The 17259-nt window shown below is 42.3% G+C and overlaps 1 protein-coding gene across 1 annotated transcript in view; it reads right to left on the bottom strand.

The window, feature by feature from the left end:
* The window catches only part of SLC12A3 (solute carrier family 12 member 3), a 97773-nt gene that overhangs the window by 67644 nt on the left and 12870 nt on the right, over positions 1-17259 (bottom strand). Inside the window, 6 exon segments of the mRNA XM_056812334.1 lie at positions 1063-1218; positions 1584-1685; positions 2744-2867; positions 3278-3385; positions 3861-4015; positions 4592-4676. Of these exon segments, the coding sequence (XP_056668312.1) occupies positions 1063-1218; positions 1584-1685; positions 2744-2867; positions 3278-3385; positions 3861-4015; positions 4592-4676 (730 nt within the window).

Below are 17259 nucleotides of genomic sequence, written 5' to 3'. Positions count from 1 at the left end.
AGAAAAAGAATAGTTAATGGAGAAACCATTGCTTCAATCAAACCCTGGAGCAGGCTTTGCTGACCATTGGACAGCTTTTAGACACTTAAACCAGAGAGAGTATGGCAGAGTGCAAAGAACACTAGAGCTGGAGAGGTCCCGAGTTCAAATCTTGACCCCACCTCTTTGTCTACATAAGTTTCGGTTTCTTTATTTACAACACAGAGGGCTTGGCCTAGATTTCTCCAAGATCTCTTCTATCTCTATATCTTTGTAGAATTATTATCTGGATTCAAACCCCAGCTTTGCCATTTACTAGTTTTAGCAAAGTCTCACAGACTCAGTCTCTTCATCTGTAAAATGGGGAGAGTGAACTAGTTGATTCCTAAGGTCCTTTTGAATACTGTTATTGCCTGTTAAACATATGGGAAATGGGTAGTTTAATAGTAATAGTGTGTCCCTGAGATACTAAGAGAATAAGCAAAAGATCTTTAGCACCTGGGAGTAGCTCTCCAAAGAAAGATTCTTTTTCTTTTCCTAATCCTTATCTTGTCTTAGAATCAATACTGTGTTTTGGGTCCAAGGCAAAATATCCATAAAGGTCAGGCAATGTGGGTCAAGTGACTTCCCCAGGGACACATGGTAAAAAGTATCCATGGCTAGATTTGAACCCAGGACCTCCTGTCTCTAAGCCTGGCATTCTATTCATTGAGCCATCTAGCTATCCCTTTCAATGGAAGATCCTTGAGAATACAGATAAAAATCTCATAGGATGGTAAGTCATGGAGGGAATGAGATTTCCCTTGGTGGAGGGAGTACCCACACTGAAAAACATATCCACCATAGCATCAAAGCAAAGTACTAACCCCAGGGAGCTGTTGTGGGGAGAAAATAAGTCATTTTTGTCAAGTGCTTTTTAACCATGAAGAGCTATGTGAATGTCATTATCTTTATAAACTGTAAAGTCCTATATGAATGTGAGGGCTTGTTGGTGATGGTACCTTTTTGCTACACCACAACTTCCACCTGGTAGACAAACAAATGAACAATCAAAGCCCCCCAAATCCACCAAGGTTTCCATACCTGGCTTCTTGTAGAGCACATATAACAGCAAGAAGATGACAACAGCAATGGCGATAAGAGCTGCCCACCAGGTGAGGAGGAACATGATGACCACAGAGATGACTGCCCCAAACAGGGCTACCCACTTGTTGTAATAGTGGAATGAGGGTCTCCATCCTGGGACAGAGAGGAGGGTTCAGTTGGCTCAGAAGACAGCAGGCAGACCCTCTCCCAGGACCTGATGAGTAATAGCCCCAATTTCTGAGGGGAAGTGGATGAAGAAGATTCTGATTTTGCCAAGAAGCAGGCAACCCAGATTCTTAGTGTAGGATCTTGTCCACTGGACCCCTAAGGATATCCTCTGAAATTACTTCAAGGTCTTGTCTTAAATTTGGGCAGATATATCTGAAGGGTCTGATCTCATCTGATGTGGATGCAGAGGTCTAGATGTAGCTCAGCCTGATTCAGGAAGAAGGCATTGGAGAGGGAGACTTGGGACATGGTGATATTGATAATCAGCCAGAGGGCTTCTCAGCACTTACCTGGAGAATTGGTGATGGAGGCATGAAAGCAGCTGAAGTTAATGAGTGCGTAGGAGCACAAGAAGAAGTTGGAGATGATGGGGGCAATGGTATTGAGCTCCGCTGTAAGGACCAACGAGGGAAGGAAACAATTAAGAACAATCCTGACTGTCCTAGTCCATCATGGATTTGAAAGGACCTTTTCAAACAAGGGGGGGGGAAGAGACATGATCAGAATATCAGGAGCCTTGGAGGTTGGGTGTAGGATTAGTTCTCTTTTTCTCTGTCTCTGTCTCTCCCTGACCTTGTCTGCTGCCATCTCATTTCTTTCTCCCTTATTGTCTTTATCTCTCTCCTCTTTTTCTCTCCTTTCCCTCCTCTCTTCCTCTTTCTCTTTCCTTCCCTCCTTTTTTCTCCCCCTTACCTCCTCCCTTTCCTTCTCATTCTTCCCCTCCCTCTTCCTCTCCTTCCTCCACTTCTCTTTTTTCTGTTTGCCTCTCATTTCTTTTTTCCTCACTTCCTCCTTTATCTTTCTCCTCTCAATCCATCCATTCCCTCCTCTTTCTCTCTTCCTCTCTCCTTCCTTCCTTTCTCTCCCTCCCCTACTTCTCCCCTTCCATCTCCTTTCCCTCCTTCTTCCTCCTCTCCTACTAGTTCTCTCCCCCTCTCCCCCGTTTCTTCTTCTCCCTTCCTCTCCCTCTCTCTTTCTGTCTGCCCCTTGATCTGGAAAAAGCACTGAGAAAAGATGTAACAGTGATTCAGGGATTCATCTGTCTTCAAACTGAAAGAGACCTCAGAATGTCCTCTGGTCCAGCCTTCACCCTCAGGTCAGGAAATGTTATTTGTGTTTTACAGATGACAAACTAAGACCTAGAAAGATGAAGTGCCCTGCTTAGGACCAGTCAATTAGCACATGGCATAGGGAGAACCTAAGTCTCCCAGTGCAGTACTTATCATTATGTCTCTCATTAAACCATTCTTCAGTTCATGCTAAATCCAGATCAGGTGCTATGGGATTATATCTGAATTTAGTTAATTCTTCACACTCATCCCTAGAGAGGGTCAGTAGGAGATTTAGATTTTTCCCTTTGATTCCCAGCCAAGTAAGTGCTCCCTCCCCCCATCCTCCCATTCTGCATCCCGTATGCCTTCTGCCTCTCAAGGATGGGGTCCAGCCTCACCAATGAGAATGAAGGCCACAGCAATGACGTAAGACAGGAGGTAGCCTCTGACAGGCTCATTGTTTTTTCCATAGCCTTTCCCAAAGAAGCCAATGAGAGGGTAGAGCTGGTCTTCACAGAGGCACTAGAGAGGGGAGGGATATTGGAAGGAGGGAACAAAGACAGCAAGATTTTGTCCTGGAGTCTCAGAATTTATTTTCCCCACTCTGGATTTGTATTTTCTCCCTAGAATAATCTGTGAGCTACACACATTTAAGTGTCTTCCATTTTTTAGCTGGCCTGTTTCTTTTATCTCTGCCTCTCCCTTCTTTCTTTTCCTTTTCTCTCCCCTTTCCCCATCCCCACCTTCCCTCTCTGACAGAAGACACAGCAAAATTGTGGATATTGACATTTTATGTCCCCATTCTCTCTTGGTAGCCTTGTCCATCCCAAACTTCTTCTGAGCCCCTCTGCTGTAGGCCCACACATCCCATTGACTGCTGTGGATAGGTTGGGATCTGGAATTCCTCCTTAGGCTGGTCACCGCTTTCTTACCTGGAAGACTTTGGCAGCAGAGACAAGGCAGGCCAGGGCAGAAGAGAGAGTGGCCCCGAAGATGCCTGCAGTGATCAGGGGTGCAAAGCCAGATACCATACTCATGCTCTGTAGGAAGTACAAGGACTTAGTAACTACTCATTGCTCAAGTTGCACGCCCCAGAGTCCCCTGCTTCTGAGTGCTGAGTCCACCCATCCTTGAGGATTGGGCTCCCTCACTCTTGGGTACTGCACCCCCTAAAGATAGGTCTTGCACCTCTCCTTCCTGGGCACAAATGCTAGTAAATCAATCACTTTATTGAACTTTTGAAAGAAGAATGAGAATAGCAGTCCACATTGGCCCATTTCTTGGTCTGTGGGATTGGTATTCAATCTTGTGTGTGGGCAGCCAGTCTAATTTTGGAAGGCCTAGTCCAATGACCACTATTGCAGTCTCTCTCGTAGGAGGCTTCCTTCTCCTTATACTCCTCCCGGTAGTATGACCAGGACTGTGGCAATGACTTTGACAAAAAACATTAAGCAGTCAGGATCTGAAGATGAGGACCCTGACAGCTGTCCCCAAAGCCCTGCAGAATTGGGGTACCTGGTAGTAATTAATGAGCCCATAGTGACAGTTACGCTTCTGGCTACATTCAGTGAAGTTCCAGCCATAGCCACATGCCAGTCCTTCACAATCAGAGGAACCTGGGACCACTGTGTCATTGAGGCCTCCAGAGGCATCTCGAACCACACAAGAGCCTGCAAAGAAGAGTGGTGTGAGAAGAGGGGCAGCTGGCTCTGAATGTCTTCTGTGGTACACGTCCACTGATAAAACAAAAGTGATTGCAGTATGTGGCTGGTCCTCCTTATTCATGGGTCTGTATCTGCCTGGTAGTGTTGGGGTCAAGGAAGGTGCCCAATGCATGGGATCCAGTTAGACCCCACTTCTCCTGCATGCAGTAGGTTGTCTTCCTAGCCTGGGGCATGATAGGGAATGGGAGTTGGTCCTTGGTATCCAAATCTAGCTAATGGTGTGAGGCTTTGTGGATAGAGAGATAGTCTTAAAGTCACCAAGATCTGGGTTCGAGAAGTCTTTTGACATTCTCCACTGTGTGATCCTGGGCAAGGTGTACCAAGGAGCAGGTGCCCATCTGCATGATAGGGGGAGTTTTCTACTCCCATGAAATCATAAATTTAGACATCCCTCCACTTCTCCGCAAAAAAGAAATCTAAAGATGAGCTTCATTGCAATCCACTCCATCAGACTCAGCTACTAGCACAGACAGCTCCAGTCCTTTATCCATCTTTGATATCCTTTAATCCCCTATCACTCACCAATGGTAGCTGAGATGGCCAGGTAGGAGAATGTCGTCCAGAATATGGCCATTAAGGTGCCTTTGGGGATTGCCACAGCAGGATCCTGGAGGAGGAAGTTTTAAAGAACACTGAATGCAGAAAAGCCATATTGGAAGGACTGAATGATCAACTGAGAAAGGCTTAGCTACTCGGATCAAGACAGTTGCAAAGGCTCCAATGATGAAAAATGCTATGGACCTCCAGAGGGAGAACTGATGAACTCTGAATGCAGATCAAATAATACTTCTTTCATCTTTCTTTCTTTTTCTCCTTTTTGGGGGTCTGTGTCTGCTTTTGCAACATGACCAACATGGAAATAGGTTTTCCATTACTTCACATGTATAAGCAATATAAAATTGCTGGTCTCTCAAGGAGTGGGACATAAAGAATTTGGGATGCAAAAAAAAAGTTTTAAGAGAATGTTAAGGAGGACAGTTGGGTGGCTCCATGGATTGAGAGTCAGGCACAGAGACAGAAATTCCTGAATTCAAATCTCACCTCAGATACTTCCTAGCTGTGTGACCCTGGGCAAGTCACTCAACCCCCTTTACCACTCTTCTGCCTCAGAACCAATACATAGTATTGATTCTAAGGTGGAAGGTAAGGGTTTTAGAAAAAAAAAAAGAAGAAGAAGAATGTTAGGAACAGCTAGGTGGCTCAGTGGATAGAGTTGGGCCTGGCGATGGGAAGTCCTGGGCTCAAATGTGACCTCAGACACTTCTTAACTGTCTGACTCCTGACAAGACTCATAAACCCCATGGCCTAATCCTTATCAATTCTTAGTAGCAGTTCTAAGATAGAAGGTAAAGGTTACAGTGTTAAAAATTTTTTGGACATAATTGCGACAGAAAACAAGTTTTTTTTTTAAGTTAAAACATTTTTTACATGTGATTAGGAAATATTTAATGAAATAAATTAAAAAGTGTATTTGGGGAAAAAATTACTCCTTGGCCTCCTACTATCCCAAACCAGTGAACAAAGGAATGCCAGGCCCAAGGTTGAGGCCCTCTGTGCTCTTAGGGTCCAAGTGCCAGGTCATAGCCTCCTCCTATCTGGGGAAGAGGTGAGGGCCTTGTCACTTTGCGTGCCTGTTGATGGATGGATCCATTCTCCTAATTTCCCACCCATCTGGTGACACTCCAGGAAGGATTGATCAGAAGAGATCTTCGGTGAGTGTGCCTTTATCCCCTCCTTTTCCTTCCCATTGCTGTTTCTCTTCCCCTTTCCAGTAACAGTCACTGACAAAAGACTATAACTCACAGGCTTGGACTAGGCCTCTAAACCTGGGGCCCTCGGACATCCAGGCACTAGGGCATGCCCCATTGCCTATAAACCAGCCTGTGGTCCGGTCCTGATTGGACAGATAAAAACACCGTGGTTGGGCGGTGGCAGGCGGGAGAGGATCAGAGGATCGGCTCCTGGCTGCCTCTGGGCCCTGTTCTCTTTGCCTGGGGCCCAGCGTCTTTAGAAGGTGGAGTTCCGAAGGCCTGCCACACTTGGGAGCGAGACTCTGCCTCCTTTTGCTGTTTTGCAGCAGGCCTGGGCCTTGTTCCAAGAACTGCTTGACTCATGGCTTCTTACAGCGCCAACCCCAGGAACACAATCTGGTGATTTTTATGGTATTTATAAATCTTTTCAGTGACGTAGGCCCTTTGCCCACTCTCTCCTCCCTCCACCTGTCCCCAAACAGAGCTGCTCTCAAAGCAAAGGCTCCTCTTTACAGGCGGCTACTAGTTGAGGAAGCGAGCCAGGCACGGATCAGGTCCTGTGGCCAATGTCCTCTTCACCCCATTGAGTTTATGCACTTACAACACCGAGTTCCCTGCCCTAAGCCCATCCGGATCACTTCCTCATGCAATCACTGCAGGCATCAATGGAAAGCCCTGCTGAGCTGGGAGAGGAGGGTGGTCCGGAAGGAAACTTTAGGGAACCTTTCCTTTCCTTTTGGGGAAAAGAGGACTCGATGCTCTTTAGCTGTGGCTTAGGGGGTTTCTAGGCTTCTCTCCCTTCCCTTTCTGTGGAACAAACTAAGGGGATTCCCTCCAGCCCTTTGAGAGGCCCACCAGGGTGGCTGGAGCCAATTGTTAAATTTTCATTGTGAGCCTGAATACCTCCCAAATCAGCCTATGCTACAAACAAGGCCTCCATTGTTTTGTTGATCCACTGCACTTAAGAAAGTAGTGGAGATGTTAGTAATGCAGATTACATTAAAAGTGTGACCTTTGCGCAGTCCCTGCCCAAACAGCTGTAAAACATCTACCAGCAAGCCCCTGTTGTCTGCTCTGTGTCTTATCTTGTGTCTGGAGCATGACTATTTGGATTTCTATGCCGATTTTTGTGGCCTACGGAGTTTTATGTTTCCATGCATCACTCCCACCCCATGCTCGGGTCTGTCTGCCCTTCATAGCAAGCACCTTGGGGCCATTGCAAGGAAAGGGCAGAGGGAGTGCTGTCCTGTAGTTTTGAAGTTTTCATTCTTTCATATGTAATCCGGGGTACAACTAGCTAACTCTGTAATTATGGTATACTCCCTTGGACTCCTGTGGCTGCTGGGAGGAGAGGAGGAGAATGAAGATGATGAGGAAGGGAGGGAAGGAAGAAAGGACAGAAGGGAAGGAAGGAAGAGAAGGAGGGAGGGAAGAAGGAAGGAATGAAGAAAGGGAGGAAAGAAGGAAAGGAAGGAAGGAAGGAAGGAATTCATGAGGGGTGTGTTGTTCTAAAATTCTACAATATGTGCTAATCTATGTTGGGAAAGAGCAGTCATAATAAAACACAGCCTGAATAGAACAGACCTGACTTCTATACAGTCAGGCAAGGGATGGAGAGGAAGAGTAGGAATACAGGATCATAGACTTATTTTTTTTTAAGACCCTTATCTTCCATCTTAAGATCAATACTAAGTATTGGTTCCAAGAAGGAAGAGTGCTAAGGGCTAGGCAGTGGGGGGGTAAGTGTCACACAGCTAAGGCCACATTTGAATACAGGACTTCCCATGCCTAGACCTGGCTCTCAATCCAGGATCATAGATTCATAACTAGAAGGAACCTCTAAAAGCATCATCTAGTCTACACTCCTAATTTTACAGCTGAGGAAATTGAAACCCAGAGAGAAGTGTCTTGCCCAAAGTAACAGAGTCAAGATTTCAGCCCCGCCTCTCTGTCTTCAAATCTAAACTTTTAGCACCATTGTTCCATGATGCCCCTGAGCACCGGACACTAGAAATAACACAATCTCTCGATGCTTGAAGGAGGAAGTTTAAGATAAATAAAAATCAGGGAGTGAACTTCTGGAGCTTGTTCTGAGAGCAGCCCACAATGTGATTACCAGCGTGTTTTGGAAGGGTCTGAAGAAATTCCTGGGCTTCTTTAGGGATTATTAAAGGAGAGTAGGATGCTTGGATCAAGTTCCTGGCTTCTCCAGCCTGTTCCTTGGTGTCTCTGTCAGAGACAAGGTCCCGGCCTGGAAAGCAGTTGACATAAATCTGGGAGGCATAGTTCAGATACTAGTTGACATAATCAGGAACCAGAAATCAGGATCCAGAGCCATCGCCAAAAGTATCCTGAACTGGTTCAAACATTGGGAAGGGAGGAAACAAACATTTATTAAGTAACCTACTATGCTCTAGGCACTTTACAATAATTATCTCATTTCAGCCTCACAACAACCTGAGAGGTAGGTACTGTAATATTATGCCATTTTGAAGTTGAGGAAACTGAGGTCAACACATATTAAGTGATTTACCCATGATTAGTAAGTGTCAATTCAAGACATCCTGATTCCAGGCCTAGCACTCTATCTGTTGTACCACCTGGGTGCCTCTAAGAAAACCGGTTGAAGAAACTGAGGTTGTTCACTCTAGAGAAGAGAAGATTTGGGATGCAAGGACATGTCTTTGGGCATTTGGAGGGCCATTTAGAAGATGGTTTAGACTGCAAATTTAGGGCTGAGATTAAGAAAAAAGTTCCTAACCATTAGAACTGTCCAAAAGTAAAATGGGCTGCCTTGAAAAAATGGTGGCTTCCTCCTCATTCAAGTTCTTTAAGCAAAGGTCAGATGACCACTTGGTTGGTAGGTTATAAAGGGGTCTTTTTCCCCCCTCAAGATAGTTTGGATTAGATAGCCACTGAGGTCACTTCCCTTCCAACTCTGAAAATTCTATTAATCCCTGGATCAGAGGAGACAAACACCTAGAGAGTCATCTTAATATGGAAAGAAATTAAGAGACATGATCAACTCTGGATCACCTCACTGCTTTCCACTGCCATTTTTGTCACTCCTCCAAATGAGAGCCAATGTGCAATAGTAGAATCAGAGTCAGAGCATTTGGGTTCAAACCCTGACTACCTGTTGAACCATAAGCAAGTCACTTAACTCCCTGGGTCTCAGTTTCCTTACCTGTAAAATCAAGGGGTTAGACTAGATGATTTCTAATAGCCCTTCCAGATCTAGATCCTCTAAGGGAAGGAAAAGTCAACAATTTCATGACATTTTCCAAAATAAAATTATTTTAAAATTATTTCAATTTTTACAATAATGCCACTTAACTCCTCAGTGCCCCCAGGCAACTCTAGTACAGTGTGGAAAGAGCCCTAGATTTGGAGAGCTAGAGAGTTGGGGGGGTTGAATTCCAGTTCTGGAATTCCACCTCTGTGATCCTAGACAGACACTTTAAAAATAATTTTTTCAGGGGTGAGGAGAGGGAAAGAATATGATTCTTGTAACCAAGGGAAAATGTTCTAAATTGACTAATTAAATAAAATTTTCAAAAAAACAATTTCAAAAAAAATAATTTTTTCAAACCCTTAATTTCTATCTTAGAATCAATATTACTCTCTCTCTCTCTCTCTCTCTTTCTCTCTCTCTCTCTCTCTCTCTCTCTCTCTCTCTCTCTCTCTCTCTCTCTCTCTCTCTCTCTCTCTCACACACACACACACACACACACACACACACAGGGCTAGGCAATTGAGGTAAAGTGACTTGCCCAGGGTCTCACAGCTAGGATGTATCTGAGGTCAGATTTGAACGCAGGACCTCTCCTCTCTATCCACTGAGCCACCTAACTGCTCCTTAAACAAGCACTTTTAATCCCTTTGAACCTCAGATTTTTTCTCTGTCAAAACAAAGGAATTAGACTGTATGACTACCTCCAACTCTATGAGCCTATGAACCTCAAAATAGCAAGAGAGTTGCTGATCTCCGTGGGTACAGGGAATTTCTCTACTGAGTTCCCTGAGCCAGTGAAGCCCCAGGTCATGACCAATGCCAAGATGGACATTGCCCATAGATATGGCACTTAAAGTGTTATAATGCTCTCCTGATGTCTCATGGCAAGGATTCCCTCTCTTGAGTTAGTTGATTATTCCTGAGAGTTGCTGTGACCAAAAACTTCAGTGTCTGTGACTAAGTAGGTGATGAGCCCCTGTGAACTTAAGAAGTGAGGTCAAGTGCATCCTAAGAAGCTTTGCTGGACTTCCTAGCATCATCCTCTATTAGAGCCTTTGAGAGCCCAGGGGCAGCTTGACACCAATATGGGGCACTGGAGGAAGACTAGTTTCCTTCCTTCGTCCTTCTAATGCTCTACTTTGGTGGAGGAATAGACAAAACTATTGGAATATAAAATAGAAACTCTGTTGTCTCCTTAAAGCCCTTTATAACCTGGTTCCATCTTAGTTTTCCAGCTTGATTGTTCATGAGTCCTCCTGGCGCCCTCTGCTGTCCCTCAAGTTAGTCTTCTTGCTGTTCTTTACTTGTGACCATTCCTCTCCCATCTCTGTGCCTTGGCCATTGTGGTCCCCTGTGCCTAGGATGCACTCCCTCCTTACTTCCCCCTACAGAATCCCTCTCTTTCTTCAAGACCCAACTCAAGCACTGCCTTCTACAATGCCTTTCCTGATTCTCCAACTGCTGCTGCCTTTCCTCCTTATTCTTGGATCCAACTACCTTGTATTTATTTTCTGTGTAAACTCATATAGATGAGACTATAAAGATATATATGCACATAATTAAACACGTATATGTACATCTGTAATATGTATGCATATGTCATTGTTCAGCTGTTTCAGTTGGATCCCACTCTTCATGATCCCATTTGGAGTTTCCTCGGCAAAGAAACTGGTGTGGTTTGCCATTTCCTTCTCCAGCTCATTTTACAGATAAAGAAACTGAAGTCAATTGGGTTAAATGACTAGCCCAAGGTCACACAGCTAATAAGTGCCCATGGCCACATTTGAACTCAGGAGGATAAGTCCTCTTGACTTCAGGCCAGGTACACTCTCCACTGTGCCCATTATACATCTCTCTCTGCTCTCTCTCTCTCTCTCTCTCTCTCTCTCTCTCTCTCTCTTTTCTCTCTCTTTCTCTCTCTGCTCTCTCTCTCTCTCTCTCTCTCTCTCTCTTTTCTCTCTCTCTCTCTCTCTCTCTCTCTCTCTCTCTCTCTCTCTCTCTCTCTCTCTCTCTCCCCTCTCTCTCTCCTCTCTCCTCTCTCTCTCTCCCCCGCCCCTACGTATATGCCTATCTTAAAGGTCTATATCAATTTCAGCTATTATTATTGTTGTTTTTATTATTCTTATATATATGTGTGTGTGTGTGTATAACACACACACACACATGCTTAATTTTTTGTACTTGTACCTCCAGAAGCCTAGTATAGTAAAGAACTTCCCATTCATTGTTTCTAAGGAGAGCAGAAAAGGGTTTCTAGATCTCTGCCTCATAGTCATGACTCACCTTTAGGTCCCCCGAGATGTTGGCACCTGCGAGAATGCCAGTGGCTGATGGGAAGAAGATTGAGAACATTCCAAAGAAGCTTCCGTCTACACCCCTCCAGTCTGGCACTAAATTCTGGGCAAAAATGTCCCCTAGCTACAGAGTAGCTATTTAATAAACGCTTGTTGGTTTTTGATTGAAGGAAGATTTACAAAGTGCTTGATAAATGTCCAAGGAAAGGGGCCACTAGGTGGCTCAGTGGATTGAGAATCAGGCCTAGAGATGGGAGGTCCTGGTTTCAAATGTGACCACAGACACTTCCCAGCTGTGTGACCCTGGGCAAGTCACTTGACCCCCATTGCCCTTATACAGTATTGATTCTAAGATGGAAGATAAGGGTTAAAAAACATGTTTAAGGACACATGGGTGGAGGCAGGTTGTAACATGAATTTATATCGATATTGATTACCATGTTATAATCTCAAACATTTGGAACTTTCTGGCCTGTGGACCCAGAGCTCAGGGAAGACACAGGCTTGTCAGAGTTAAAATATTGCTCCATGGACACCATTCAAAAAAGAGCTATGGGGGAGGTGGAGTCAAGATGGCGGCCTAGAAGGAGCAGAAGTTCAGACCTCCAAAAACCCTTCCTTACTGATCACAAACTGAATGCTCCCAGGGGACTGAAAAACAAACTTGTAAGACAGAGCCAAGGAACCCTCCCGCTGGACTTAATTCCAAAGGTACACCCCCTGAAAAGCCAGAATCCGAGAACACTCAGGTTTAAGGGGAAGACAGAAGGAAGGTCCCAGGACCCATCCCCACTCCCACCCAGAGCGCTGAGATTCCAGCACCAGCGGGAACTTCTGGGTGGGCAAAGGTGCTGGTCTGAAGGGCAAAGAAGTTCAGAGCGTCCAACACAGATGGCGGGGAAGGAGCTAGAGAGGGAGCATAGACCTGGCAGCCTGGCCAAAGCTTTGGAGATCCTCCATATTTGCTCTAGCCTTCCAGGAAGTTTAGGACCCAGAGCACACCCAGCCCAACTAAGCTGAACTTAATCCCATCAAAAGTCTCTAGAATTCAGGGAAGCCCAGGCTCCACACCCATCCTCCTTGACTGCTGGACTTTAAGCCAATCAAAAGCCTCCAGAGGACAGGGAAGCTCAAACCCCCAACAACCCTCCCCCAGAGACTACACCGAGAGATCCTCTGTTAAAGTTCCAAGAGGGGAGACTGATAGAAGCCCCCAAAAAACAAAAAAACGAGAGGAGCAAGAGCATAGATAAATATGGGGAATAAAGAAGGGGCGAATTTGAGCAAACAACAGAAAAAGAAGAAAGAAACTACAATAGACAGCTTCTACTCAGCAAATGGAACAGAGGGGGAGAGATCAGCAAATGATAAATCAGAAATCCCAGCGAATTGGATACAGGCTGTGGAAGAACTCAAAACACAACTAAGAGAGGCTGAAGACAATTGGGAAAAGAACCTAAAAATTAAGATAAGTCATCTGGAAACAGAGGCACTTGAACTAAAATGAGAAAATAGTGTCTTGAAAGACAAAATCAACCAGCTGGAAAATGAGGCAAAGGAGATGAAAGATGAGGTAAAGAGGATGAAAGACAGCCTTCAAAGAAAATCAGACCAGAAGGAAAAGGATGACCAAAAAGCCAGAGATGAAATCCAATCTTTAAGAACCAGAATACAACTGGAATTAAGTGACCTCACAAGGCAGCAGGACACTATAAAACAAAACAAAAAGAATGAAAAAATTGAGGAAAATATGAAGCATCTCATTCACAAAATAGATGATTTAGAAAATCGTTCGAGAAGAAACAATTTAAGAATCATTGGACTACCAGAAGACCATGACAAAAGAAAAAGCCTGGACATAATACTACAGGAAATTATTCAGGAAAACTGTCCTGATATCCTAGAACAAGAGGGGAAAGTGGAGATTGAAAGAATCCACACATCACCTCCTGTATTTAATGCTCAACTGACAACACCCAGAAATGTTATAGCCAAATTCACAAACTATCAGACCAAAGAAAAGATATTACAAGCTGCCAAGAAGAAGCCATTCAGATACCATGGAAACATGGTGAGGATAACACGGGATCTGGCTGCATCCACACTGAAGGCCGAAAGGTATGGAATATGATATTCCAGAAAGCAAGGGTCTACAACCAAGAATAAAATACCCATCAAAACTGATTATATTCTTACAGGGGAAAGTATGGTCATTCAACACAATAGAAGAATTCCAAGCATTCATAAAGAAAAGAACAGACCTGAACAGAAAATTTGATGTCCAACCACAGAACTCAAGAGAATCATCTAAAGGTAATTAAAAAAGAGGGGAAAAAGAAAAACAAAACAAAACAACAACAACATTTTTAAGAGACTCGATAAGAAACACACATGAGGAAGGTAGATACACATAGGGTGAAAGAAACATGATGGAGCCAAATCTATTGGACATCAACTGATAAAAAGAAGGCAGGAGTTGCAATCATGATATCTGACAAAGCCAAGGTAAAAATAAATCTAGTTAAAAGAGATAGGGAAGGTAATTACATCCTGATAAAAGGCAGTATAGACAACAAGGAAATATCTGTACTCAATATGTATGCACCAAATGGCAGAGCATCCAAATTTCTAAAGGAGAAACTAGAGGAGCTCAAAGATGAAATAGATAGAAAAACTATACTAGTGGGAGATCTGAACCTTCCTCTATCTGAACTAGATAAATCAAACCAAAAAATAAATAAGAAAGAGATGAGAGAAGCAAATGAAATCTTAGAAAAATTAGAGTTAGTAGACATGTGGAGAAAAATAAATAGGGACAAAAAGAAATACACCTTCTTTTCAGCAGCACATGGAACATTCACAAAAACTGACCAGGTATTAGGGCACAAAATCATTGCAAACAAGTGCAAAAGGGCAGAAATAATAAATGCAACCTTCTCAGACCACAATGCAATAAAAATAATAATTAGCAAGGGTACATGGAGAGATAAATAAAAAATTAATTGGAAATTAAACAATATGGCTCTCCAAAACTGGCTAGTTAAAGAACAAATTGTAGAAACAATTAATAAGTTCATTGAAGAAAATGACAATGGTGAGACATCCTTTCAAAACCTATGGGATGCAGCCAAAGCAGTACTCAGAGGGAAATTTATATCCTTGAGTTCATATATAAACAAATTAAGAAGGGCAGAGGTCAATGAATTGGGCTTGCAAATTAAAAAACTATAAAGTGAACAAATTAAAAATCCTCAGATGAAGACTAAATTAGAGATCCTAAAAATCAAAGGAGAAATTAATAAAATTGAAAATCAAAGAGCTATTGATTTAATAAATAAGACTAGAAGCTAGTACTTTGAAAAAACAAAGTACTCGTCAGTCTAATTTAAAAAAGGAAAGAAAAAAACCAAATTGGCAGTATCCAAGATGAAAAGGGATACCTCACCTCTAATGAAGAGGAAATCAAGGCAATCATTAAAAACTACTATGCCCAATTAAATGGCAACAAATATGGCAATCTAAGTGATATGGATGAATACTTACAAAAATATAAATTGCCTAGACTAAAAGAAGAAGAAATAAATTACCTAAACATCCCCATATCAGAAAAAGAAATTGAACAAGCCATCAAAGAACTCCCTAAGAAAAAATCCTCAAAAAATCCTCAGGTCCAGATGGATTCACAAATGAATTCTATCAAACATTTAAAGAACAACTAATCCCAATATTATACAAACTACTTGACAGAATAAGCCAAGAAGGGGTTCTACCAAATTCTTTTTATGACACAAACATGGTACTGATCCCCAAACCAGGCAGATTAAAAACAGAGAAAGAAAACTATAGACCAATCTCCCTAATGAATATAGATGCAAAAATCTTAAATAGGATACTAGCAAAAAGACTCCAGCAAGTCATCACAAGGGTTATCCACTATGATCAGGTAGATTTTGTACCAGGAATGCAAGGATGGTTCAATATTAGGAAAACCATCCACATAATTGACCATATTAATAAGCAAACCGACAAAAATCACATGATTATCTCAATAAATGCAGAAAAAGCCTTTGACAAAATACAACACCTTTCCTAAAAATAATAAACAGTATATATCTAAAACCATCAGCAAATATCATCTGCAATGAGGATAAACTCGAAGCCTTCCCAATAAGATCAGGAGTGAAACAAGGATGCCCTTTATCACCTTTATTATTTAATATTGTACTAGAAACACTAGCAGTAGCAATTAAAGAAGAAAAAGAAATTGAAGGTATTAAAATTGGCAATGAAGAGACCAAGCTGTCACTCTTTGCAGATGATATGATGATTTACTTAAAGAATTCTAGAGAATCAACCAAAAAGCTAGTCAAAATAATCAACAACTTTAGCAAAGTTGCAGGATACAAAATAAACCCACATAAGTCATCAGCATTTATATATAGATATATATATATCCAACCCAGTTCAGCAGCAAGAATTAGAAAGAGAAATTCCATTTAAAGTCACCTGAGACAATATAAAATACTTAGGAATCTATCTCCCGAGACAAACACAGGAACTATATGAACACAACTACAAAACACTTTCCACACAATTAAAACTAGATCTAAACAATTGGAAAAACATTGATTGCTCATGGGTGGGACGAGCTAACATAATAAAAATGACCATCCTACCCAAACATCTATCTATTTAGTGCCATACCCATTGAACTACCAAAAACCTTTTTTACTGAATTAGAGAAAACCATAACAAAGTTCATTTGGAAGAACAAAGATCAAGGATATCCAGGGAAATAATGGAAAAAAAAATACAAAGGAACGTGGCCTTGCAGTCCCAGATCTCAAACTCTATTACAAAGCAGTGGTCATCAAAACAATTTGATACTGGCTAAGAGACAGAAAAGAGGATCAGTGGAATAGACTTGGGGTAAATGACCTCAGCAAGACAGTCTATGATAAACCCAAAGACCCCAGCTTTTGGGACAAAAATCTACTATTTGATAAAAACTGCTGGGAAAATTGGAAGACAGTGTGGGAGAGATTAGGTTTGGATCAACATCTCACACCCTACACCAAGATAAACTCAGAATGGGTGAATGACTTGAATATAAAGAAGGAAACTATAAGTAAATTAGGTGAACACAGAATAGTATACATGTCAGACCTTTGGGAAGGGAAAGATTTTAAAACCAAGCAAGACTTAGAAAGAGTCACAAAATGTAAAATAAATAATTTTGACTACATCAAATTAAAAAGGTTTTGTAAAAACAAAACCAATGTAACTAAAATTAGAAGGGAAGCAACAAATTGGGAAACAATCTTCATAACAAAAACCTCTGACAAAGGTCTAATTACTCAAATTTATAAAGAGCTAAACCAGTTGTACAAAAAATCAAGCCATTCTCCATTTGAAAAATGGGCAAGGGACATGAATAGGCAATTTTCAGATAAAGAAATCAAAACTATTAATAAGCACATGAAAAAGTGTTCTAAATCTCTTATAATCAGAGAGATGCAAATCAAAACAACTCTGAGGTATCACCTCACACCTAGCAGATTGGCCGACATGACAGCAAAGGAAAATAATGAATGCTGGAGGGGATGTGGCAAAATTGGGACATTAATGCATTGCTGGTGGAGTGGTGAATTGATCCAACCATTCTGGAGGGTAATTTGGAACTATGCCCAAAGGGCGATAAAAGACTGCCTGCCCTTTGATCCAGCCATGGCACTGCTGGGTTTGTACCCCAAAGAGATAATAAGAAAAAAGACTTGTACAAGAATATTCATAGCTGCACTCTTTGTGGTGGCCAAAAATTGGAAAATGAGGGGATGCCCTTCAATTGGGGAATGGCTGAATAAATTATGGTATATGTTGGTGATGGAATACTATTGTGCTAAAAGGAAT

This window comes from Monodelphis domestica, chromosome 1 (assembly GCF_027887165.1).
Source record: "Monodelphis domestica isolate mMonDom1 chromosome 1, mMonDom1.pri, whole genome shotgun sequence".
Taxonomy (NCBI): domain Eukaryota; kingdom Metazoa; phylum Chordata; class Mammalia; order Didelphimorphia; family Didelphidae; genus Monodelphis; species Monodelphis domestica.
Note: the sequence above shows the minus strand (reverse complement) of the source record. Positions and strands in the feature narration are given on the sequence as shown.